The sequence below is a fragment of the Phaenicophaeus curvirostris genome, chromosome 3 (assembly GCF_032191515.1).
Source record: "Phaenicophaeus curvirostris isolate KB17595 chromosome 3, BPBGC_Pcur_1.0, whole genome shotgun sequence".
Lineage (NCBI taxonomy): Eukaryota > Metazoa > Chordata > Aves > Cuculiformes > Cuculidae > Phaenicophaeus > Phaenicophaeus curvirostris.
In genome coordinates, this window is record NC_091394.1 from 8545768 (window position 1) to 8573018 (window position 27251).

The following is a 27251-nucleotide window of genomic DNA, read 5'->3' on the forward strand; positions in this document are numbered from 1 at the left end:
ATATCTGTGAAGAGTTTCACACAATCAAACATCCATAAGGAGACATTAGCAGGGAAGTGCAGAACACGAATGATTTTGTGAAGAAATCTGCAAGGGTTTTTCATGTTAATGGGAACAGAAAATCCTAAACACTGAATTTCTTCATGAAAGAGAATTCTGGAAATAATCCATTTTGTGCTGACTGAGATGTCTAATCCTCATAAAAAAATAGTAATTTAAATTCTGACTTTTTTATTTTGAATTTTAATGTGCAATATAGTTCAAATCTCTCTACCATGTCATTTGAAATTCATTTTGAAAGGAAAATATAAGCACATATCATCTAAAAAATGCTGTCAAGACAATCTAAACTCTCTTTCCTTTGGCTTTTGGAATTAAGGCTTGGTGCTAGTAACAAGATTTCACGGCCCTTGTGATTTTGACAGAAAGAGTGAATAGTTCTCACAATTTTCTCCTTATACAAGAGTTAAAAGCAAGACCAGAGAGCAGGATATTGTTTCACCAGTATCGTAAAATGCACATGATATGGCTTTGCTGACCTGGTTTCCAGGTTGTCTGGATAGATATGAGAGACCAACAAAGGATTTTCTTGTAACCAATAAAGATGAAGTGGGGGTGGTGCGAAGTGAGTTCTCTAGACCATCTGCTGAAATCCCACTGAAAGCCACAGGTGATGGAAATGCATTGTTACTACAGCTTTTTACATTAAAATTCCTACAGACATCCAGGGTAGGCTTAGCTGACGCAATACAGATTTCCACATAGGAGACATCTACATCTATACTAGTCAGCTGAGGCTCCCTTTATACTTCATGGAGAGAAAGAAGCTTTCTTTAGGATACAATTCTTTTTACCTTAAAATAGTCACCTAAAATAGGTCAGATGAATTTTTCCACATAGAAGTGCCTACTCCTTGATGGTACAGGTAATTCCACCTCTCTAGCTAAAAGGAGATATCTGCAGCCCAGACCTCTAAACCCAAGTGAAGCCCAGTCCTAGCAAAGTCCTTCTGCCCTGGACATGCCTGGAAACACCCACCAAACCCCTCTCTGGGACTGTCAACTCTCACTTGATCCACCAGCCAATCTCTGCTCAAATTCCTTATGGCTCAGAAGCGCGTTTTGATGTTCTGGTGGGCTGGCAGTAGCCCAGCGGTTCCAGCAGGCTTTGCACCTCCGTAGTCTCTCCTGGCCCAGGGTTCAAGCCTGCAGCTACCTCTGGATCACTTTTTCCTACACAAACCAAAGCCATCCTCAAGCTGGTAGAATGCTGTAAGTGGAAGGGGAACAAAAGGGTCACGCTTGCAGGGAGGAGTGGACAGGAGGATCGGACAGAACTGAACAACAGAGTATTCCATCCCATATACACCACGCTCAATATAAAACCAAGGGAACACAAGGGTCAAACTCTTTTCTTCAATGGCCAGCACCCAATATGGATCTCATCTGACTGTTTCCCTCTGAGCCCAGATTAATGCATGCCTGAATCCAGTTCCTGAGTCCAGCTCCCTCCTGCCACTGAGTCCAGCCCAGGACCTTTCCCCATGCCTGCTCGGCAGGATCTGTGGTGATGTAGTCATCAAGGGGAGAGGGAAGCAATTTTTTATATATGTATATATTTTATTATTTTCTTATCAACAGTATTATACTTATTATTATTACTGTTTCATTAAAGCTGTTTTAATTTTAGTTTCCAACCCATGAGTCTTTTTCTCTTATTTGCTTTTCCCTCTTCCCTAGATGGGAGTGGAAGGGAATTGCGATCACTACTGCTCATGTTCAGCTTCCAGTCAAGGTGGGCGGAGGCAAAACCATGGCAAGCAGTAACAGGAAAACAGAAAATGCAAAGCCTAAATAATTTTTCTTACATCAGATGTCTGCATATACACCATTCATATACACAAGGTACATTATCCTGAGCAACTTCAAAGGCCTGAAATCAATGAAGGGTGATACCATGAAGACAGAGTAAAAAGACAGGATTTCATCAATGAATGATGAGTTCTTTGGGGCCAAAAGCTAGGAATGACTACCTCTCTTTTTTTTTGCTGCATAAGTATTAGCTCGAATAACATTCAGAAAGGGCTAACATAAGGCAACTGTTGTGTATCCTTTGTACTACTTTGAACCTCTGCTGCACTGAAAAGTAAAACACTAGAATGAAACTGAAACTGGATACCTTTGGTGGAAGTTCACAAGAATAGGTTATAAGGAATTCAGTCAGGCTCACCTACTTTTTCTTAAATATGTGATTTAGAAAATAAAGAGCTATTGCCAGGAATCATAATAAAGACTTTTTTAAAGGGGAAAAAATAGATAACAGAACACCTTTTCTTCTTGTTTTCAGTTAGACAGTTCTAATAATAGGGGTACTGATACAGCAGTTTAGGAAAGCTAAAATTAGCACTTGACAAGCATTCTATGGTTCACATTTTTCATGCCTACTATACTGTATTGAGAAACTGTGTTCTCTAGGAGGCAAAATACAATATCTTGCTTCTATGAATGTTAGATGTCAAGAACTGACTTATCAAATATATGGTCTACTAATAAATTCCTAGAACACCATTCAAAAGTTTCCTAAAGGTCAAGTCTCTACCAAATGTGAACGACGTGATGTTGCTTATTCCTATGCCTGTCCTGGCAGATGATTTTATAGGGCATCTCAGAAGACATGAATGTACAAGATGGAGTTACAGATCATATGCAATGAGTTTCACACATGAAAACCTACAGCCATTTTTTGTTGTTTATGAAACAATACCGTAATTAATAAATGATGTTGTATTTTAATGCCATTGCAAAATGTCTGTTCTTTTTACTTGCTTTTAAGCAGAATGTCCTGTACACATACAATCCAGAAAACTTAGCACAATGCTTCTGCTGACTGCATCTTGAGTCTGAAGTAGATTTTTTTTTTACTTATTTAGGTAGGATAAAAGAACAAGTATGCCTTGGAATTTCCACTGTAGAAACAATTTGCTTATCAATGTCACTTTTAGTGACTGTTCCATTGCTGTTTGTTGTTTTTTTTAATAAGCGCATAAAGGTATGCCTTAAATAAGCTGACACACAGCCATCATGTTATTGCGTCATTCACTTACAAAGGATCCAGTTTACCAAAGAAAAGACAACCAGCCTTTAAGTCAGATTGGGACATGTTGTATCATCCCTGTCAGAGATGATACACATTGGGACAGACTCAGCCAACTGACAACAAGCAGTATGAGTGCGAATCAGCACTACTCAGAAAATCCCTGCAGTAGAGTTAAATCTACTGTATGCTCAAGCCACATCCCAGTTACAGTATGTGAACACTTCCAGTTAACATCATCGCTAATCAAAGCACCGGCTTCATAGTCCTTGTATTGGCTACTAACTCACAGAAAACTAAGTAAGAACAGACGAATAATTTTGAAGGACCAAAATATTGTTCTTTATCCATCAGTGAAACTATTTTTAGATTTGCCTAAGCCTGTAAGAATCCACTGGCCTGGTCACCCTGAGGATGGTGCAGGAGAGCCTCCAGATGTCAGCCATATGGTGAAAGACAGAAATACAGTGATTCGCAGACAGCTCAATTATACCTCGCTGCCCACCCCCATGGGTTAAAATCTCAGGGGTATAATTTCCCCTATTACACTAAAAAGCTGCTCCATGGTTGGATTCACAAATCTGCAGAACCAGTTTTTCTGCCTTTCCACAGGCTTTGTCCAACGCTTCAAGCACAGGGGTCTCCACACAACCTAACTTCAGCCCTGCTTCAGTTAGAGGGAGGAAACACATCACACCCTCCTCCAAGATACCCCTGCTTGGGTGGCTGGAAAAGAGGGATGTCTCAGGCCTGTTAACGCTGTCCTTCTGGAATAAATAAATAAATCATAGAATCATAAATAAATAAATAAATACATAAACAAACAAACAAACATTGCAGACATAGATGTACCATTTAAGAGATAAGCAGCCATCTACCAAACTAGAAGATCATTTTCATTTGCCTGGTCTGCATTCTCAGTGAATATTTAAGCAGTTTTTAGGTGCTATATCAGGAGTGTTCAAGAGCTTCCCATTTCCAAGAAATTGACAACATGGTAATTAGGAAATGCATGTTAATCATAAGAGACCTGAAAGAAATCAGTCAAAAAAAACATTCAGTTCTCAGCTCAGTGCCAAAGCCACCAGGTTACAAAGTACTTTGCTGAAGAAAGTTTTCCCAAAGGCTCCTGCTGAAACAGCTTCATTTAATACAAAGAACTCAGACAGTTCTTGCAAGAGAGCTCCCTTTGCCTCATAGTTACCATTCACATTCTGGACTAGTGACAGCTTAATTAACTGAAATATAACAGCAGCAAAGGAAAAGACTGAGAACCCTCCCCAAAACACCCTATCATGTAGTAGGGCAGTGTTCTCTCATGGGAGGCAGAGGACATGGATCCTTAACCCCAGGGGCACAGGACAGAATGCTCCCCTGTGCTGACGAATGAAGATACAATGCTTTTCAAGCCTTATGAAACATCTTAGATTGGGTGACGTGATTCCTTTCCATTTCTTGTTTCAGCAAAAGTAACACAAATAGTTTTGGATGCAATTTTTCTCTCTTCCTAGTTAACTATGTCAAAAAGTCAATTATCTGTCCAACTCCTGAAAGATCTCACATCCAAAGAGCCAAGCATCTGTACTTTCTACTTGGAAAGAAAGTTAATTGAAAGGTTGTGTAAGGTCATATATGGCAGATCTGGGCTCATAACATTAATAAACAGAATCAGCTCTCTCACATCCATACCGTTCCGGAGAAATTATTAAATCTAAGGACCTCTGCAGTTTCTCTGTAATCAGTTCTTAAAACTCAACATCATGCGCTCTACTCTTAGAACCAAGAAGAAAAGCAGAAAACTTAATGCCCTACATTTCGTTAAACTCTCACAAGTCATCATGACATGTCTTATTCCAGGGGTTACTTCAAAAAGATAATTATAGATTACTTCAATATTTCCATTCAAATTGTAGAGGTCAGTGCAATAGAGCTGAGTTTCTGCAATTCAAATCTATTGAACGTTTATGTGGGGGGAAAGCATTTTGGAGTGGCTCCTAGAACTGGAAACTATGCAAACACAATTAACAAATAAACACTCATCAACACCCCCCAGCCAAAATGAACCAAGATTAAAAGCCCTGAAAGGACCAAGTGTAAAAGCCCTGAATCTGAGCAAATGCCAGTAGGTTTTAATTGCCACCCATGTAAACTCTACACTTTCCAGTTATTTAAGTTGAAAAGCTTCTGCACATCTTCATCTTTTTACATGACAAACTAATATGCATGCATTTTTCAGGACTGCATATCTATAATTACATATCCAGTAGGACCTTATAAACAAATAAATAAAACAGTGAATTGTATTAAAAGTAATTTACAAGACAGACATTTTCATAATGAGTATATGCAGTTGATACATTTGTGGTACATTATTAAACATGGAACCTATCCTGAAGTAACTTCTAGCATATGGGATCATGTTCATTATGTGTTACGCACTTCAAAAATTACAGAAGTGCTTATGAATCCGTGCACAACTAAAATTACATTAGAATTTCTCCTTTGGATAATTTTCTAGAGCTTCAAAAGAAGACAAATAACACCTTTTCCCCATTATATAACGCAGTGCAACTGTTATTGGTGTAATAATGTCAAATTTTAATAACTTAATCGTAACAGTGTAGTCCATGTTTAAAGGTTTATAGCTAAACAAATATGTTTAGGTGCAGTATTTTGGAACTTCAAAATATTAAGCAGTTTGCTACTGTAGAATGGAGCCTGTATGCACACATGCATATAAGTGTGTATGTGTCTGAGGGCATCTGCTCTACAACATTGCTCCAAGGTGGGAGACAGAAGTTCAAATTAGTGAAAATCTCCTAAAGAACAGGATTACAGGTCCAGATCACCCTGAAATGCGAGTATCTCCTCTTAATTTTGTCATAGTTGTTTTGGCCAGTCTAAGAGACAGGCCTTAGAAAATAATTGTCTTAATTAGATTTCTGCACAGAAGATAAACAGACATCTCAGTCCGAGAAGAATAAGTAAAAAACACAGCTCTTCTCAAATTTCAAAATATTACAATGACAGATACCATCTAAATACTCTTTATATCTAGCTCCTCAGAACCCTCACCTCTTGTATCAGCCCTTAACTCTTCCCTGAACCAGCAAGCAAGGCTTTACACAGGCAAACACCCTGCCCCGATGGCACAGCACAGAGCTCGCTCCTGCTCGCACAGAAGCAAAAACAGAAAGCAGCTGTCACCACACATGGAAGACAGTACAGAAGAACGGAGCAACTCTGCAAGCCGTGAATTTGGGGAACGCTTGCTGGGTACCTCAGAAGCACCTGAAAAGCCATAGGTGTTTGCCCTTCCTCCTAATTCGCACACTCTTTATTCCTGCTTCTAGCACCAGCAGGGCACAATTGCACTGTAAGACCCTTGTCACAGTCAGACATCTACCTAACAGCCTAAACTTTCCCAGCCAGCTACATTTGTTGTATTTCAGCAGAATAGGATTCACCAGGAAGAATTCAGTCGCATGCCTTCAAAAGCACCATCACAGAGGAGGCTCAAACATTACACAACACTACACCTACATCCATTTACCTGTGTGTCATGGAATGATACCTGGAGTTCATAGTTCTTCAGCATCCATGAATGCTTGTATAAGTGTTTCAAGGCTAAGTGAACAGCAGGCAACACACCTGCTGTTAGGTTTTTCCGATCAATCAGGCAGCTGGTGGGTGAAAGCCCAAGAAGAGAGAGGCGAGTGCGATCCCGTTCCTCAGAGCACCTGATTATTAGTAACATAAACAGCACCAGCATGTCTAGTTTGCAGTTCCAGAAAACCATCTTTCTTTGTGCCTTGCTCGTTTTTCCTTCCCTACCCCTGCAGCCCACATCCCTGAAGAACAGGCCTTAGATTCCCTGATTGCCCGACATTTTGCAGCTTTCCTTTGCTTCAGTCAGCTATGTCCCTCTAAGAAAAGAGTTAATTGTTATTAAGGGATAAAGACCTCTCCGCGGCTGGCTTTTCCAATTTGGACAGTAATCCAGCTCACAGCAGTGCTGTGATTCAATACTTCACAAGAATAATCTCTAGGCAAAGTGCTCTGCCAAGTCTAATTTTAAACATGTGTCATTTTAAACATTTCTGTAGCAGAAATACTCGTCCATAGGTGACAAATCAATAAACAAACTAGAATGATTCTTTTGAAAATAGGTATTCTAGGAACGGATCAAAGTCGTTGCATACCGAACTCATATTTGCAGCAACCTGTACAGCGCTGGGTCTAAAGATTTCTTTAGTTTGTTTTATCTTGCACATACCACATTTTCCATCAGCTTCATACAGACCAAACAGAGAATGTGCAGTCTCAACTACTGATAGTATTTTATATACTTCTAGTGCAAAAACAACATCAGCTCACAGTTGTATGTCCTCTGCCTTATTCTGCTTTGCTCAGAAACCCCGTGCTTCCCCTAAAATCAGTGCAAATTCTGAGCATACACAGAATTCCTGTTCCTCCTATATACAGTCACATAGCTTTTGACAGGCATTTCACATATTGTCATAGCTAGCTAAGTCATTTCATCATGCTATTTGCAGTTTTCCAAGTAATATGCCAGGCTTTGGAATGGAACAGATGTTGTGCGTGCAGAAAGACAGAGAAAATAGTAACACAGGAGAAAGTCTTCTTTGCTGCAGGATATCCCATAGTCACCAGGGTGAGAAGGGAGTAAATACGGGATCACCACACCAAAGAAGAACCTGAACCTCTGTTTCCCAGCACTCACAGCCTACTTCACCATTCAAGCAAGCACCATCCTTCCTGCCCCCTTCACAGCAGCAACACACTCTACTCTCATAGAAGCAACCACCTAGACGATCCCCTCCCTCCATGCAAGCATCCATCTCTCCCCATCCCACCCATGCACAGAAAGCCCCCCCATACACACAAAGGACAGAAATTCAAGAGCCAAACACAAGGACAGGCGGTGGAAGAACATCTGGTCTGAAAAAGGCTTGTTAGCCCAAGAAGAAAAAAAGCTCTGATTTTCAGTACAGTGTCATTATACATGCAGCTGAACAACAAATTCTTTTGCCATCTTGTGCAAATTCAAGATTTCAAAAGAAATACCCTCTACCAAGCTGGGATGGAAATCTAAAATCTCAAAGGTTTCCATGACATAATGATGTGCAAAAAAAAAAAAAATAGGAAGGGCTCATAGACAGATATTTGATTTGGTATAAATCAAATTTGAAATTATATGTTCAGGGCTTGGTAATTTATTCTGTGAATAGTTGGCATTTCAAAACAAAGTATTAGTTTTCTATAGAAAGTAAGGGTGTTTTTTTAATTTTTCAAAGCATGGTGTTCCAGGTCAATAAGTTATTTTGAAATTGATGTGCAACTGAAAAGCTTCTACAGAATATCTCCAAATAAAGTCTAATTATAAACATTCTAATTTATATTTACAATCTACATATAACATGACAAGCAGGGATGGAAGCAAATAGATAAATAAATGTAAAAAGAGCAAAATAATATAATAATATTGAAAGAAGGAGAAATAAATGTGTGCCTTGAGCCCATTGAACAGCCCCAAGCAAAAGATATGCTCAATTTATTACTAACTGTCCACAGCAACTCATCTTCAAACACACTTGTGCAACTGGGTGGGCAAGAAAAGAGCCTGATCAATTATTATTCCTCTCCATGCATTCTTGGACACAAACACAAAGTGAAATAGGAACACCTGATGCATAACTCCTGCTTCTCTTTGCCACCACTGCCTATAGTTGGAGAACAGCAAGATTGTACAGAGCCCTTCATGTGAGGAAAGAGACTCTGCTTTTCTTCCCATACAAGGTTGTGCTCAAATCAAATGCAGCTGGGTCAAAATTTATTATGGGAATTCCCTAGCCTAAGAAATTTAGCACATTAGCTGGGCACAACACTAAGGAGCAAGCACGCTCTGTCAGCACAGTCTTACACAGCAACCATTTAACACAATGACTTGATAGGCATTTTCTATTGCTTAGTCTTATGATTCTATAATGTGATTATTGAAAATATATTTTTTTAACACTTTTTAAACTCAGGATGAGACTCTTCCTGGGCCAGTGTAGGCCAAGATGTTGTTTAAATCCCATTTAATACCTTTCTTAGAGGCTTAAACAGGATTTTGTTGGTGAATAGTCCTTGGACCAGCCTTCTTTAACAGCATTATTTCAGCATTGACTACACTAAGGGAGAGAAGGGGAGGAAAGCAGGAGGCATTCATGCTGTCAAATCTCAGCAACTAAGGTGCTCTGAACTGCTCTTCTTCCTATGCCTACATCTTTTCACTAACTAAAGAAGGAACATGGGGCTCTGTGAGTCATAGCTTTGGCTCATATTCAGGTAACAAAAAATGTGGTTTGAATATCCAATATCCTCTTCTGTGTTCAAAAAACAAATCTGCCATCACACCTCATTCAACCCCCATTGCCCAATCAATGGCTTTAAATCCACGAGAAAGCAATGGTGTATGAGAGGCTATGAAATAATTTTCAGCACCACATAGATGGGCATACATCTTAAGGACATAAATTTTAGGGACCATCACCTCATTCAACAGATATGTGAACCAGCTTCAATCTAGACCAGTCTTTTTTTTTCCCTTTTGCTACTTTTGGGTCTCCTCGGTATTGCTGCATTTAACCCATGCCTGGCAAAGGCACAAATAAGATCATGTACTAGTACAGCCTTGTGTTACTTGATTCCTTAAAGATCTGCTTCCTGACAGAAACATTTAAGTGTCTAATCAGGTATATATATACACTTATATAGTATTTTTATTGCTAATTAATGCAATGTAATAGTTGTGTCAAAACATGCCCACATGCTTTCATTTTGATGAAAAAATAGCTATGTTTGCCATGCACGTGACTGATCGTACTGGTATAATTTTCAGGTTTAGAATAGAATTTTCTGAGGCTTAATACCCATAAAAGCACGCTGCTAAGCCCCATCACACACTTGAAGATAGTCTTTCAAGTGAGTTTACTCAACACCCTCAATATTTACTACCAAAACACAACAATTGTGAAATCTTAATCTGATAAATCAACTCGCTGCATCTTATGCGCATTACTCAAATGTGAAGCTGTATTTCCATGATTAGTTGAAATACTACTAATTTTGAAACTTGATTTCAGTGTCAGAAAATGAAGGCCTTTTCATTTTAAACCCTGCCTTCTGCACTATTTTGGGTGGCTTTATCAAAGGTAAATAATTCCTCTCCTGCACAATAAGGATCACTATAGCTTTTGCAAGAGCTAGACGAATGCTTTAGTACAGAGCTGGTGACCAGATGACTCACTGTTGGCATCTCCTTTGTGAGATCTGCTCAAACTGAGTAATTTTCAGAGAGGGAAACTGAAGGAGGAAATTGTGTGCCCATATAGGAGCACAGTCTCTGAGAACTTAAAAACCAAAAAGACACAAATACCTGACATAAATGTATTGCCCATAGACAATACTTCCCAAAGGCAAAAGGAGAAATATTTTCTGTTGTCCTCCTCTCCACATTATAGCATAGAGCTACATATGCTTTTATATTTATATAGCATATTAAAATAAGCCTAATAACATTTATAGCATATTAAATTAAGGTCTCAATCTCCTGATCAGTATTTCTGAGCCATAAATCACTTTAAGAGTTATTAGTTCATATAAAAGGTTGAGTATAGACTGTATTAACTGTGTTAAAGGCTGGCTATATATTTAAGCTATATGTCACCTCATGCCTCCCACACACAACTTCCTCCCACTTGAGTAACACCCATTAACATTTATAGGATGTTCTAATCGCAGCCTCAAATGTTAGACTTTTCAAAGTAGGTTATCATTCACCCTTCTTGTCCCCACGTGTCTCCAATCTTGCTGCTTAATAGCTCAGTGTAATTAGAGTACAAAGCACTCACACACCCCAAAAAACCTTGGCAATGCAATGTAAGCCATTACAATTTATTTTGGATGGCAACTTCTTTTCTTCCATTAAGACCAAGCCTCTACCTACACCAAGTGCCTCAATACTGAAGCTGCTCTATTATCTGTCCTAACGTGGCCCGGCTTTTTAAGAAGCTGGCTCTTCAGCTAAAACCATTTACCTCCCACAGCATTACCCAAATGACCAGGCTTTCTCCTTCCAACTGCCCTACCAATACTGACCAGATTTGCTTGTAGCTAGTGAGATGCGTCTGGAGAAGGCAAAAGAACATTTACTTTCAGTGCAAATCCTAATGCCTTATTTCTCATATGTAACCTGAAAATCTCATCTCTGCTTCCTTTCCCTCTTCCCCTGCTTCCTTGCAGCACAAAGATCAAATTCATTTCCTCCATTCTGAACAGAAGGCTTGAAGAAAAGAGATAAAATTACTAGTATATACAGCATTGGTGAGATTATTCCTGAAGTAATAGATCAAATTCTAGTGGCAGCACTTTGAGAATGAAGATGACAAACTGTAAAAGATTCAGAAGAAAGCCACAAGAATGCATAAAAAGGTGGAAAAAGAAAACGGAGATGCTCAGTCTGTCTAGTTTAGGCAGATTAATGTGTAACTTGCTCTTTAATGGATAAAAAAAGGATTTCTAATAAAACCAAACTTCTGAACTCATCGGTCAAGGAAAACACCCTTTCTACCTGCCAGTAAACTATCCCCTGTAAATGAAATAATTTTTATTAGATCAGAGCTGTTTGCTGCTGTGACTGCACTAAGGGCTTTTGCTGACATTGAGATAACACCTCCTGATACCCACCAGTGACATAATTGTGCCAGCCATATAGACCTGCCTTGAGTAACAAGGCCCTAGGGACACAGTACTCCCACCGTGTCACTCATTTTGTTTATATCACACAACCTAATATTTGTGCCAAGGTCACACATTCCATTTCCAGATACATGTTAATTACAAAAATGACTGTTTTTTAAATTACTGATTTTTAAAAACACCTGTACCTTGCATATAACTCATCTACAACATCCTCGAGAAGCAATAATCTAATTCCAAAGGAATATTAATTCTGATAATACTGACACCAATCCTGAAAGGATCTGTATCCCAAAGGCTGAACAAAATCAGCATTTTATTCCACTAGGCAATTTGAAAACTTTAAAGCAAGTAACTGTGAATGCCTTTGTCCTTAATTAAAAGTGGCAATTCTAGGTCTCCTCATAGAAGCAAGCTGCATTTTCATAGGTGGGCTGGCTTTCCAAAATGCTGAGCATTCAGCAATTCCCACTGATGTTGACAAAAAATGCAAATCACTCAATGCTTTTTTGGAAAGCAAATCTTCAGTTCAGGGACCTAACTTGAAACTCTTTTTTGTTAGGAAAAAAGAAGTGATCTGGACCTGATACCATTAGCATTCTTCACAGCGAGAAATGAGGAGCAGCAGGGAGCTTGGCTACATTTAAAGATCTAGAATGCTAAACTTTTTGCACCACTTTCTTTACATAGTGGTAGCTATTCCTATTTAATTTCTTTTACTACGTTGCATAAAGTCTTCCTGGCACTAGCACATCCCTCCATATTAGATCCTCGCCAATACGGAGTTGGGTCCTGCCTATAATTTTCAGAAAAGGAGAAAGTGGAAAGGAAAAAGGAGAAAGTTTACTTTCTGCCTCGGTCAATCTTCTGTAAATTATTAATACTTCGGACTCTCTGAATTCACAGGGGAGAGGGGAACGTAAAACACAAGGTTCTTTTACGGAACTTTATAATTATATGAAAGACCTCACAGAAATACAGAGTTTAGCATTTTTACATTGTATGTGCACGCTAAAATATCTGTCTATGAAGCCAAGATACACAAGAGCGCGTGTCTAATAATCACAAAGCTTGAAAAAACGTTGTGTGTTATATTTTGTACCAAGTCGAGTGTTAAATCTGTCAAAAACTGTCGCTTCCTATACAGTAAAAAAATGTAAAGAAAGATATCTGTTCTTTGCTAGAAAAAACGTTTACTGGCCTGTGAAAGAAGAAGCAGTAAACAGGGGAAAGGAAGTTAATTAACATCCCAAAGGAGGCCTCTCACTACTTCTCCCTGGAGGTTTTGGATGTTAAATGGTTACTTAGACACCTATTGTGTGTATGAATCTTCACATAATTCTGTAGTTCAGTGAAGCTGCAGCAGGAGCTGAGGGCTACTATAGGTAAAGGGTAAATTACAACACATAACTGCTTTAAGGGAACAAAAAATTGAACAAATACATTCTTTTAAACAAATATAGTCTTAGAAGAAAGGCAGATGTAGAAAAGAAAATGGGGTTCAGCTATTCTGCACAATCTGCTGCTCAGTGAAGGAGCACATGAATCCAGGAGACCTATCTTGCCAAGAAGCAAGCTAAAAAGGTTTTCACTTTTGGTCTGGGATAATCTTTAGAAGGGAAGAAATCTTACAATTCCAGCAGGATCTAATCCATCAGAGCCCTTCATATAAGGCTGGATTCCCTGGATAGCCATGAAAAAATAAGAAAGCCTTGGTCACCCTGCACAGACCGCCTTGCTGGTGATTTCCTAGCTCCATAGCTGGGAGAGAGGCAAATGCAAAAGCTGAGAGCTGCTGCTCTCACAGCATCCACGGTTACAGGGTCAGCAGAGTTTAAGCTGGAAATAGCAACGGACTGTTAAAGGGATTTCAAGCAAATTACAGAGAAAAGTTTTCCAGGGAGGAGGACTTTGAAGGATCCCGAAGACACAATCGAAGAGCTTTCTGAAGTACACATTCACAGTTCATAGTGAAGCAGGCAGAAATCCCCATGCGAAATATATGGCCTGTATTGTAAGAGCTGGATAATCCTAATGGTCCTACGATCTTAGCAGTCATTAATTATTTAAGAGAACCATGGCCATAGTAGGAAACCTAAGTTTTCTAATCCTATCCTTCAAACACGTGATGCTCACTTTAAAGCAATTAGTCCATTATCTGGGCCTTCATCTCTCCAGAGCCTCAGTAACAACAATTTGGACAGCCCTGCTGAATTAGCCCTTATATTCTACGCTCTTTGTGACTATTATTTTCAGAGACAAGGTGGGTATTTGCCATTAATTAGTTAGCCTTCATTTTTCATGTTTGAGAATACTTATTTGGAAAATAATTCTGTCATTCTACAAGCGTTAATGGCATGGCAAGGGGAGACACAGAATGACAGAAAATATATTCCAGATATTCTTAGGGGCACCGCCTTCTTTAAGTCAGAGCAATGCTGAGGCTGAACCAGTTTGTTTCGTGAGTCAGGCTACTGGTCCATTAATGCTGGAGCCAGGAGACCACTGAAGCACTGCAAATCTCATTTCTAGCTCAGCTCGATCTACAAATAACAGAACAGTGCATTTGGCTCCTGAAAAGCTTCAAGGTCTGACACCAACTTAATTCCAGGATTCCTAGTACAAAAATAAATTTTAAATTAATTGTGATGTATGTGCACTGTACCCTCTCAGTTTGGAATCCCATAGTCTGAAATAAATCTCCTGGACCATACCGGCTGCTATGTAGCAACACACATCTCCACAGGACTGAGTCACACAACCGCTGCCTGGCTTCAGTGTACCTCTCTGCTAGCCCCAGCTGCTCCAAAAATGATTTGAGCCAAAACAAATCATGGATTTTCCTCCATAAAATTCCACTACCTGAGCCAGCCCCCCCGATGCAATGGTTCAACCCTTCCTAAGTAAAAATATAGCAATGGCTTCCACTTGAGTTTCATGAAAAAGCCATTTGTCTCCCGGTTTCTGCAGTTTGCTCAAATGCATTGTAATTTCACTATATGCCATGAAGGCATCCATAAAGCAATGAAACCAAAAGCAGAGAATAAAGCTTGAGAAACACATGCATCGCCACGCTCAGATTGTTACTGTGAGATGGTGTTATGTTAGTTATGTTGTCATCCCAAATAGTTACATGTATTTAATTAAAACAATAAAAATACTATATTAACAATTTTTTTTGCGTGAGTGCTGTCATTAAATCTCTCTCTTCTAGCTTCTTCCTCTCCCTTTTTCCTATCGCAAATACTTTCTTCACAGTTATCATCAGGATATTACACCCCATCTCTTCCACAAACTTGAGTAATTCACACTGATTGATACCCGTATCAGAGGACAGGGCTTTCCCCCTCTGTCTTCAAATGTAAATAGAAACTCCTTCCTGGTTTTATTAAAAAAAATATATATATATACATTTTCCCCACCCAATGGAGCATGTTTGGCATTTGAATCAAAAGATTCCATTACAGTGTGTTTTGCAGTATGCATATGCTAAGTTATACATGAAATTTCAAGACATATGCCAGCAAATGATACATTAGCTTTAATCTCTTTGCAGAGATATTTAGAGGATATACATTTTGCAGGTCTGGGATCCGCACCCAGGAGTGGGTGCAGTGAATACATGATTTCTCTCCTCTCCCCACCCACATCTTAGCATCAGTGGAGAAGCCAGCATAGAATTAACATAAACACTTAACTTTTAGATTACACCCTCCAAGTTTACCAAACTCTAGAGCAAAAAGAGGTTATGTCGCAAATGGAGCCATATTACGTGGAAGTCAAAGGGGACACTGGTTGTTTAAAGAAAAATGTCCCTTTCAAGCAGAATGTTGCCAGTAGAGTAGTGATCGTCATCCACACATGTAGTTTATTGCATTTTAATGCCACACTCTGCATATATCAGACAGCACAAGTACTTGGTAATATTTAAAGGTAAGAAATTACCCAACTACTGCAATAAATGCCAGACAAACTCATTTGAAGATATGAGAAAAAAATGTCTGCTGGTTCAGTCTGATGTAAACTGGACCCTCTTTTAGATCCAGACATAACCCACGTATTCAGCTGACTGCTACTCTTAGATGACCATGACAACATCAATCTGTCCCAGATACAAAAAAATGAAAAAATATGGGAAAAAAATGAAAATAAGGCTTCAGACAATTTAGTAAACTGAGCACTCGCAAGTGTGTAAGCGTTCAGCCCCTAAGTCCCAACTCGGCTTTGATACACCACACTTCCCCAACCAAATCCAGCTGCTGTTGGAGTGACCCAAGTCTATGTCTCTTAAGACAAAGGCCCTAATCAAGTAATTTCTTTCTGGATGGGGTGCACTTGCTCAATTCTGTTAGGGCAGAGTTTGTCAGACAGCAACCAGTAGCTGTTAGACCCTCTCTGAAGATCATCAGGTGCCAATGAACACTAAGCTCCACATCCCTGGCTGAACACCTGATTTCACATCACTGACACAAACCTGCTTTCCTGTTTTTGGAATATAGTCCCCATTCTTATTAATAAAAAGAAGTGTGACTCTTACTTCAGCTTGCAGGAGCAAGACACGACTTGAGCTTGTTGACATCATTCACTACTGGACTTTCTGTAAAAGGTATCTTTGTTCAGAAGCTGAGGGTCTTTTTTAACTTAGAATAGCTGGTAGAAAATATCGAGATGGTGCATAGCCCATATAACTTTCTTAAACTTTGAGGGAGCAGGTTTTTACTGAAAAAAAATTATATTTTAATAACAGAAGAAAATAGAGATAAGGTCTATTTATAATATACCTAGACTGTCACTTCCTGTCAGATAAACTAGGCAAGGTATTCCCTACTTAATTACAGAATAGCAGTAGGTAAATATGTATAAAATACTTCAATACTTCCATATTTTCCTTCATATTTTGTGCAGTCCTATGCATTTTCCTGAGCTCAAACTGCTATTTAAAGGCATTAGAGTGTAATATTACACAAAGATGAGATTATATCAGGATTACCACAAATTATTTGTAGTAGTTAGAGAAAATGAAATAATCTCATCTCCATAGTATGAATATTCTTCCCTCTTTGTGATAATATACCCCACTTACTTCTGGAAGATATTTTTTCAGCTTGTCAAGACTCACTTTGGTTTTCAGAAATGAGTGACAAAATTTTAAGTTACGTGCCCAGCTTTCCTGACTATACATCTTTAGATTCAAAACAAATTCAGTTTGTCTGAGCACCACTTGGAGCTTCTACAAGAAATCAGAAAATAGATGCCAGATTCGAGGAAAGATGTCCAGATGCAGAAGGGCAGACACCCAACTTCCATTAAAGCCCTTGTCTTCTTCCACTAAGGCTCTTCCTCTAGTTTCTGCATGGTCAGTTTTTGTCTGATGTGAATTAAATACTGTTGAAATTTATAATATTGTCTATTAGAATATTGAATTTCTTTATTTTAAGATTATTCTGTTTTTTTCCCTGTAACAGATGTGCATCAGGGTGCTCAAGCAGAAATCATCTTCCCTGATTTACATGAGGTTGTAAACTACATCTAGTGTATGCAGCATTTTTTTATTTCATTATTTTGCAAAACATTTCTTTGAATATTTGACCAGCTAAAGTTACAATCACAGGGACGGGAAAAAGAAAAAATATTATATCACAATTATTGATCCAAAGCCATAAACTATCAAGCACCTTAGCTACTAGGACCTGGTCCAAGGGCCCTTGGCAGCAGTGAATTACTGCCATTAATTTCAATGGGTTTTGGATGAGACTTTTTACAGATGATCACTTCATAAATTCTCTAGTTTCTAAACTAGCACAAGTACAAAATTTTGCCTAAGAGTCTCAACTAGAGTTTGCTCCCACTCTCATTGAAATGAACATTGAAACAAACTAAAGTCACTAGTTTAGACCAGAGTTCTGCAAATGCCTACACCTGAGCTTTGCTCTATTGCCTGATCCCACATAAGAATGTCCAAATAAATACAGACATGCCCACGGGGCAGTAAAACAGAGTTTGCCAAACTGGATCGGGATGGCACTCCAAACACATTTAACCACAAAAAATACTCAAGAGATAAGCCTCTGCATTTTTATGTGTTTGCTGTGAACTGTGGTCTTATTCTGTAACAAAAATGTAATTCACACACTCACAAATGGTTGAGACTTAGACTAAGGATTGTACTGAAGTGCTTCATTCGGTTTAAATGCTTTGAAAAACACTAGAGCCGCATGTCAAAGTTCAGGTGTTGACAAACAACAGTCTAACCTGGCACATTGCAATTCTTCAGATGGTTGATCAGAAAGTAAAGGTACTATAATGCTTCATTACAAAAATCAGAAATATCATTCAAGCTAAAACGTTCTGTTCAATCCTGACAGAAAACTACCTGAATGCGTCATTGAAAAACAAAAAAATTGCTTTGTTTATTTTCATTATTGTTTTTCTGAGCTTTTTTAAAATATTACACAAAATTGCAACACCAACATCAGATTGCAACGGTGGGAGATTTTGGAAAGACGTGAGGGAGAATATATGAGTTTCTGAATCCCTGCCATACATTTCCTGAGCATTACAAATATACCACAATAATTTCTTAAGATATTAAAAAAATCCCATGTGTTCAAGGCTCCCTATTCTCTTTTCAAGAGCCAACAATGTCACAAGCACCACCTGGGAAGCCCTGAGAGAGAGAATTACTCCCTGGTCTGTGATTATGCAATGATAAAAGATCCAGGCCTTTTAGGCTTATCTATCTATTGGTGACCTCAGGAAACAGGCTGAGGACAAAGTAGGCTTGACGAACCATCTATCCTTCTGTTTACGATAAGTGCACTGGAGGAATAAGGCAATGTCTGAACAGAGTGAAAAAGTTCGCACTGCCGTTATATATTTAATGGCTGTTCCTGCCATTAATCTATTCTGGTTTGGTGCAGTCAATCTAGCCTTCTTCATGAACACTAAGTTATTTACTTGTCACTATTAAGCGTGCGATAATGATCCAACCGAACTCCAAATATATATGTTCGCCTGACTTAGCATTCCATAACCATCCATTTATTAATTGCTTAAAAGCATTCAAAGCTACACAGCAAGCTGGCAACATGACCCTGATTCTTTACGTCCCTAGAGTACAAAACAGTAAAAAAGCATTTTTTAAGAAACCGATACTCATTTCAGAACAAACAGGGCATTTTTTTTCCCTGAATATTTTAATGCTAACTACCTAGTTCAGAGCCCAAAATCTGTATTAAGATATTCAAAATATTTTGACTGCAATGAAACGCAGCACCTTATTGATTACAATGTTACTGTTTGAAGAAGGAAGATCTTGCCTGGGTTTCTGTGCTGCCTATGCATGTGTTATTTTTGTAAACATTCCATGGGAGGGACGGATGAAAATGGGATTAGAAGAACTGCAATTTTTTTTTTCCTAACACGTACCTCACTTTATGGAACAGGTAATGCCATTCAGAAAATCCCCCATAATTCTTTTCATTATGATTGCAGAGTTCCCTGAGATTCAGTTTTTAAGGAAACAAGCAGCTACTCTAGGCTGATCCTGCCTGCATCGCTTTTTGATATCTCAGTTTTGTTCGCACAACACGACGGCAGTTGCTTCCTCATAAATGAGAAATTCAATATTCAGCAATACTGCCCTCCGTGCATTTCTGCCCAGAGATACCTTGGAAAAAAAAATAAAAATGCTGTGACACATTTAAGTCAACGAAAAGCCACCCTAGGAGAGGATTTTGTGTGAGTTTAGGGGATGGAGACGCTGCCACGAAGCACTTCGAGCCTGTCACCGCCGCTCTCGGCTCGCTCCCCTCCAACCCCGCATCCTAAGAATCGAGGGGGAGCAGACAGGGGCTGCCTTAAACCACAGCCTGGAAGATTTTCGGTAGTCGCTCGCTTTACCGGGGGGGATTTGTCTTGAAAACGAGCGCCGGACGCTGTCATTACACAAGAAACGAGTGCCACCTTCAGGAGAGCCCTGAACCCGCACGGACCCTCCGCAAACACACGGTTTCTTTGAAGTTGTGACCAAAACCAAACGCAGTGGTGGGTGGTTGGTGGTGGGGAACAACTTAACAAAGCCCTCGCCTCCCTCTCTACCAGCTAAAGCAAAGATGTATCCCGGCACAGGGTTCTTCTCGCAGCCGGAGAGGGGCCGGATCCCATGGGATGGGGAGGGATGGAGGGGAGAGGGGGGCTGCAAATTTAACTCTTTCCGAGGAGCGGCTCCGGCAGGGCGCCCGGTCTCTCCGGTGGGAGACCCTGCGAGAACCTTCTCCCCCGTCTCCTCCTGCCTCAAGCTCCGGCTGCCGCCTACCCGGGTCCCGGCGGGATAAACCGGGAGGGCAGCGCCTGTGCCCTTGGATAAACCGGGAGGGCAGCGCCTGTGCCCCTTGGATAAACCGGGAAGGCAGCGCCTGTGCCCCTTGGCGGAGACCGGGGAGCTGAGCGGCTGGCGTGCGGCTGAGCGGGTAGCTCAGATGGGAGAGGGATGGGAGAGGGATGCCGAGAGGGATGGGAGAGGGATGCCGAGAGGGATGCCGAGAGGGATGGGAGAGGGATGCCGAGAGGGATGGGAGAGGGATGCCGAGAGGGATGGGAGAGGGATGCCGAGAGGGATGCCGAGAGGCATGGGAGAGGGATGGGAGAGGGATGCCGAGAGGCATGGGAGAGGGATGTCGAGAGGGATGGGACAGGGACGGGAGAGGAACGGGCCAGGGATGCCGAGAGGGATGGGAGAGGGATAGGACAGGGTTGGGACAGGGACGGGAAAGGAATGCCGAGAGGCAGGGGAGAGGGACGGGACAGGGATGCCGAGAGGCATGGGAGAGGGCTGTCGAGAGGCATGGGAGAGGGATGTCGAGAGGGATGGGAGAGGGATGTCGAGAGGGATGGGAGAGGGATGCCGACAGGGCTGGGAGAGGGATGCTGAGAGGGATGCTGAGAGGGCTGAGAGAGGGTTGGGAGAGGGATGCTGGGAGAGGGCTGCGGCGGCGGCTCCGCCGGGTTCGGGAGCGCCAGCCTCTCTCCCCGCAGCCGGGCGCGCGCGTGCCAAGGGCAGCGAATCCCGGCACCCCCGACCCCCCCCCGCCCCCAACCCCGACCCCCCGGTCCCCCCCGGTCCCCCCCCGCCCCCGCGGCCCCCGAGCCCCGCGGCCGCCGGGGGAGCCGCTCCCGGGCGGCGGGACGCGGCCCCGCAGCGCCGGCCCCTCTCCCTCCGCAGCCGCCCGGCGGGTTCGGGGGCGCCGCCCGGCCCCGGCCCGGGTGTCCGCGCTGCCCTTGCGCCCCGGAGAGGGCGGCGCACCCCCCCCATCCCCCCCCCCACTCCCTCGGCCCCTACCTCCGTGTCGTAGAGCCGCAGGTCGAGGAAATAGGGGTTGAGCAGGGACTCGTTGCGGATCTGGTCCATGGCCAGCTGCACGGCGGGCAGGACCCCTCGGCCGATCTTGCTCTTCTGGTCCTCCTCGGACTGGCTGAGCGGCATCAAGCCCATGATGGAGATCGGCGTGGTGGCGTTGGGGGGCAGCCCGGCCGCCCCCCGGGAGCTGCCCCGGGGCCAGCCCCAGCCCGGCGGCGCCCAGCCCAGGCACAGCAGCAGCAGCAGCATGGCAGGGTTGGAGGTGGCAGCGGACGCTCTCCGCGGAGAGGGATGCATGCTGCTGGATGAGGGGGAGGAAGAGGAGGAGGACCGGGTAGGGAAAGCGGGGGGGGGGGGGGGCGGACAGAGCGGCGGGAGGGAGCCGAGCCCCCCCTCAGACCGGCCGCATCTCCAAGGTGGGCAGAGAAGAGCCCTCTGTATCCTTCCCCGGGAGCCTCGGGGTCTCCTCTGCCTTCCCCCCCCTCCCCTCCCCTCCCTTCCCCTCCCCTGGCAATAATCCTTCTGGCAATGGCGCCTACTCCTTCCCAGGTCTGCCAGCTGCAACCACCAGGAGCAATAAATAAATAAATAACCCCCAGCACCACGCACACACAGTGACACACGCTCCCCACCAGCCTTCCTCCTCTCTCCCCGGCGGCGGAGCGAGGGAGCGGGACCTGCCTCTGCCTCCCCCCCCCCCCCCACCTCTCTGCTCAGGGAGGGACGGCACCTCTCCGCCGCGGAGGGGGGGCCCGAGCAGCCCTCGTTGAACACCTCCCTCCTTTCCCCCCTCCTCCTCCTCCTCCCAAAGGGGGAAAAAAAAAAAATATTAAAAAGGATGCTCCGGCAGCAAACGCCGAAGAGGAAAAAGCGTGTCCCCCCCCCCGCCCCTTCTAGAGCCGGGGAGGGGCGGGGGTGCTAGTGCCGCATTCCCCGGGAGCCGGGGCAGCGCTGGGGCTCGGGCAGGGCGGGGGGATGCGGAGCGAGGAGAGTGTGAGGGAGGAGGGCGAGCAGAGCTTCCCTCCCGGCCTCAGCGCCCCTGGGTCGGGCACCTTCCCCGGGCGGAGCTCGCAGCGCTCCTGCGGGTGCCGGAGGGGACGGAGACGCTGCCCTGCCCCGTTAGCCCAGGGGAGAGGAGCCTGAGGGGAAAGCTGATCGCTGAAGGAGGCTGTGAGAGAGGGGGGTGGGAGGGAACGGCCTCAAGGAGGTGAGGAGAGGCTGAGAGAGCTGGGGGTGTTTAGCCTGCAGAAGAGGAGGCTGAGGGGAGACCTCATTGCTCTCTACAACTGCCTGAAAGGAGGTTGTGGAGAGGAGGGAGCTGGGCTCTTCTCCCAAGTGACAGGGGACAGGACGAGAGGGAATGGCCTCAGGCTCTGCCAGGGGAGGTTCAGGCTGGACATTAGGAAAAAATTCTTCACAGAAAGGGTCATTGGGCACTGGCAGAGGCTGCCCAGGGAGGGGTTTGAGTCACCTTCCCTGGAGGGGTTTAAGGCTCGGGTGGACGAGGTGCTAAGGGACATGGTTTAGTGTATGATAGGAATGGTTGGACTCGATGATCCGGTGGGTCTCTTCCAACCTGGTTATTCTATGATTCTATGATTCTATGTTGCGCTGGGGGAGGCTCAGGTGGGGTAGCAGGAAGAATTTCTTCACCGAGAAGGGTTATGAGGGCAGCAGCGCGGGTTGAGTCCCCGTCCCTGGGGGTATTTAATAGATGAGGCGCTCAGGGTTTAGCAGGGGCAGGTAGGGCTGCACTGGGCGCCCGCTCCTATCGCTGCTGCCAGCCCCGCGGCCTGGCCCGGCCGTTCCGCCACAGCGCACACCGCTTGGTGCTTGGTTGTTTTTTTTTTTATTTCTTTAAGCTCTTTTCATTTTCTCACAGAATTCCTGGAGCGTGGCAGCGCTCGTGGCTACGAGAAAATGAAGGCTGCAGCAGGACTCCCTCAGTTCTCCCCTGGATTGCCACAACTCTGCGAGTAGCCTGGGCCAGGCGAGCCCTTTCCGTGCCTGTTTTCCCAGCTAGTTACCTCCACACAGAATCATAGAATCACCAGGTTGGAAAAGACCCACCAGATCATGGAGTCCAACCATTCCTATCAATCACTAAACCATGTCCCTCAGCGCCTCGTCCACCCGTCCCTTAAACACCTCCAGGGAAGGCGACTCAACCACCTCCCTGGGCAGCCTGTTCCTTGGCTGCATCAAAAGCGTGAGCAGCAGGTAGAGGGAGGTGATTCTGCCCCTCTGCTCTGCTCTCCTGAGGCCCCACCTGGAGCACTTGCGTTCAGTTCTGGAATCCTAAAAGCAGGAAAGACATGGAGCTGTTGGAGCGAGTCCAGAGGTGGACCACAAAGATGATCCGAAGGCTGGAGCACTTCCCCTGTGAGGACAGGCTGAGGGAGTTGGGGTTGTTCAGCCTGGAGAAGAGAAGGCTTTGGGAAGACCTTATAGCAGCCTTCCAGTACCCGATGGGGGCTATAAGCTGGGGAGGGGCTCTTTATAAGGGAGCGTGGGGACAGAATGAGGGGATGACAATTTTAAGCTGAAAGAGGGGTGATTTCCCTGGAGGTGTTAAAGGGACGGGTGGACGAGGCACTGAGGAACATGGTTTAATATTTGATAGGAATGGTTGGACTTGATTATCCAGTGGGTCTTTTCCAACCTGGTGATTCTATGATTTAGATCAGATATTGAGAAGAATTTTTCTCCTGTGAGGGGGTGAGGCACTGGAACAGGTTGCCCAGATTAGTTATGGAGGTCCCATCCCTGGAAGTGTTCAAGACCAGGCTTTGAGCAACTTGATCTAGTTGGAGGTGTCCCAGCCCATGGCAGAGGGGTTGAAACTAGATGACCTTTTGAGGTGCCATCCAACCCAAATCATTCTATGATTCTATTATTCTATTCACGGAGGCTTTCTGCCTTACTCCTGGTGTGTCCCCCCACCCTGGGGAACACTTTCCCACTGCCCACCCTTGACTGCACCTTGCAACGTCCCCAAGCAGCAGTGTGCTAATTGGCAGCCTGCTGAGAAGCCCTGGGAGACCAGGCAGGTCAGCTGTGTGTTTCAAAGCAGGCTGATCCTATGTGTTATTATCCTAGGTGTTATTAGCACCTTTGCTTAACCCTGCCTTAGGCACCTCACTTTTCATACGTATTCTTAGTTTTCCTGACAGCAAACCTTTGAAAATTAACCTAATACATCTAATTTATATCGCATACCCAGCAGTGGTATCAATGCAGTAAACTGGAAAGAATCTTCACAGATTACTAAATTCTAAGATCATCATGATCTGACCTTGGGCTTAAAGGCTTCAACCAGTAATCTTGTAATACTCACCTCCTGTTTTACAGGCTTCCACTTGGTATGACATCCAGAAGTGCTAACTGAAGACATCAGTAATGAAGAGTCCACCACATCTCTTGATAGATCATTGCAATCATGTTTGCTCAGAGGTGCATCTCACATTCAGTAATAATTTGTCTTATTCCAGCTTCCAGTGACTGGTCCTCATCATGCCTTTATCAGTTTCAGAGGATGTAGTATTTGATCTATGCACACGGGCTAAGACTAATCTCTGCAATTGCTCTTGTAAAATAATTAGACCAAGTTTCCCTCACCTCAGGAATCATTCTTAGAGGCATTTCCAAGGCAAGGTTCCTTTTTACACTTTCTGTGTGAATGGGCCCTTCTGACTATGCAACCCATCAGCGCTGGGCCACTAGCAGTAACCTCAGCACCTCTCCAGGCACCAGTCGCTTCTGAGGGCTGGGCAGGTGGAGACCTAATCCTCATAGGCAAACTACCCAGCATGTTGTCCTTGTGCGGCTGCCTCTTTATGGTATTGTCTACACTGTGGTTTGGATCCATTCTACCCAAAAGCATGACCTACTTCTTTGCTCCTATGCATCTGACCTCGCGTTAGGATAAATCAAACTGTGCTTTATTTGTGCAAGTGACCTGTCCAGCATATTTTTGTCACCTGCAAGCTTATCAGTAACTTACTTTTCTTCAGAAGGCTGATTATCATGACCCTAAGAACAGATCTTCCTAGGATGCCAACAGAAGTAGTTGCCATATTGATTTTTTATAATGTCATTTTTAATCAGAATTTAATTTGCTAAATGATGTTTTACGATCCTCGACCTGACCTGCAATAGATACCAACTTTGTCAAAATCTGTTTCACAGAAAATCATTCTTCATTGCTTGTAACCTGTATCATTCAGTGATTTTCTCCAGTATTTAGCTCCCAGGACTATAGCTGCTTGGATCACTATGCTTATCATTTTACAATATTGGCACTGTATTAACACACACACTCATTTTCTCTCTCTCTCTCTCTGGAATGCCATCAGCTTTCTAAGTTTTTGGGTTTGTTTTTTTTTTCCAAAGTAATTTCCCAGTTTTTGAGATCTGTCTTTCTGAAAGCTTGAGTCCAAGTTATGTGGTACAACAGAATTGATACCTTGAATATTATTAGCAACTGCTTGACATCCTTCTTTGTTACTGATGCAGCAGCAAGCATCCCTTTGTTATTTTGAGAACCAAATGCACCTTCTTGCTTCTTTCCAGGTTCAGGTCAGAAAGAGTAATTGCACAGTTCCATTCAGTGTAAGGCTCGAGCCTTGCCCTTGCATGGGAGGCAGAGCCCAGCTGCTGGTCTTATGCCCGCAGCGACTGGGAAGTCAGATGCTGGGGAGGTAGGTCAAAGAAACACGCCTGGGAAGTGCTATGTCACAGAGCTAATACTTACAACGGAGTACAAAAGCAGTTCCAAAAGCAGGTCCAGAAAAAAACAAGACTTACCTGTATTTGTCCAGAAACCTAAAACAGATTTTCAGAGGTAGTCTCTGATGGTAGTCTGCAAGTGATCTTTTCTATGCATCATTCTGTGCATCATTCTGGCTTTCATGTAAGCCTGGGGTGACACTTCATCTGTATGCTCATTTCTGGCTTGAAGGTGACCACCTTAGGTCAAATGAAACTTTGCTCCCGTGCCTGACCCACAGAAGTTTGGAGTATTGCAGGTTATCATTTAAACCAAGCAAAGCTGCACTTTAAATCGCAGTATTTAATAATGTGGTACTTCTGATCTTAATGCTTTTGTCACTGCTTTCCCTGCAGGAAAACAGCGGTCCTCTTCCTCCATGGTCGTACTGTCAAGATAGAGTAATAAATATTTGGGAAGCACTAGGACACTGTAACATTCAAGTTCCATTAAAAAAAGCTATGAAAATAACCTTTATTTTTCAGGCTTCAGATTTACTGTGGGGAATAAGGCCATATATTGAACAATGAGGATTATGTAAAATAAGCCTTTCAAAATCCTTCCTGTATACTCAGTGAGGCATGAAAAAGACAGTTTGCACATCTTTTGTAAAAAAAAAAAAACACAACAGGGGACGTAACACAATAAAATCAGATAATTAAAGACAATAGTGTAATAGATGCACTGAGGCTAAATTTAGATTTAACAAAGAACTGTATTTCTGACACTTTCAAAAATTTCATGTGCAATCCTATCAAAAGGATTTGAAACCTACACATATTGTTTTCAACATGATGTATACATATATTTTGTAAGCCCTGCTTCTTTCCAATTTCAGCACTGACAAATTTCTTCCTTCATAGGTATCTTTTGTTTACACATAATAGATGCCCAGGTAGCATCTCATTTTAAACAAAAGGAGGCCTAAAGAAGAATTGCACCCAACTACTTACTAAAGATTGTGTTGGACACAGCTGCCTGGCCAGCTGCCTTTTTTTTTTCTTTACCTTAGAAATCCCCAGAATGTTTTGTTACCATGAAATCAATAAAGTGCATCCCCTATGATGAAATCCTCTGAGGTAGCACACATCCCTTATCTGTTATGCAAAAAGGCTTTATATTCTTATTAGGTGGTGTATATCAGACACCTTCTGTACATGTTTCTTCTATGTTGGCTAAAATATTAATTCATAAGAATTGTAAATGCTGTTCTCTTTACTCAAAAATCAAAAGTCACTTTCTTCCCAGAACGTTACCCATTCACTT

At 43.0% G+C, this 27251-nt stretch overlaps 1 protein-coding gene across 2 annotated transcripts in view; it reads right to left on the reverse strand.

Annotated features, from left to right (window-relative positions):
- GABBR2 (gamma-aminobutyric acid type B receptor subunit 2) overlaps positions 1-21559 on the reverse strand; it is a 457827-nt gene extending 436268 nt beyond the window's left edge. Inside the window, exon 1 of one of the 2 annotated variants that reach the window (XM_069853337.1) lies at positions 21200-21559. In XM_069853337.1, coding sequence (XP_069709438.1) covers positions 21200-21514 — 315 coding nt within the window. In that variant the 5' untranslated portion in view covers positions 21515-21559. Of the gene's footprint in view, positions 1-6646; positions 6989-21199 lie in introns of those variants that run through there. The other variant, XM_069853338.1, reaches the window with a different exon arrangement.
- Between the last annotated feature and the right edge of the window lie 5692 nt (positions 21560-27251).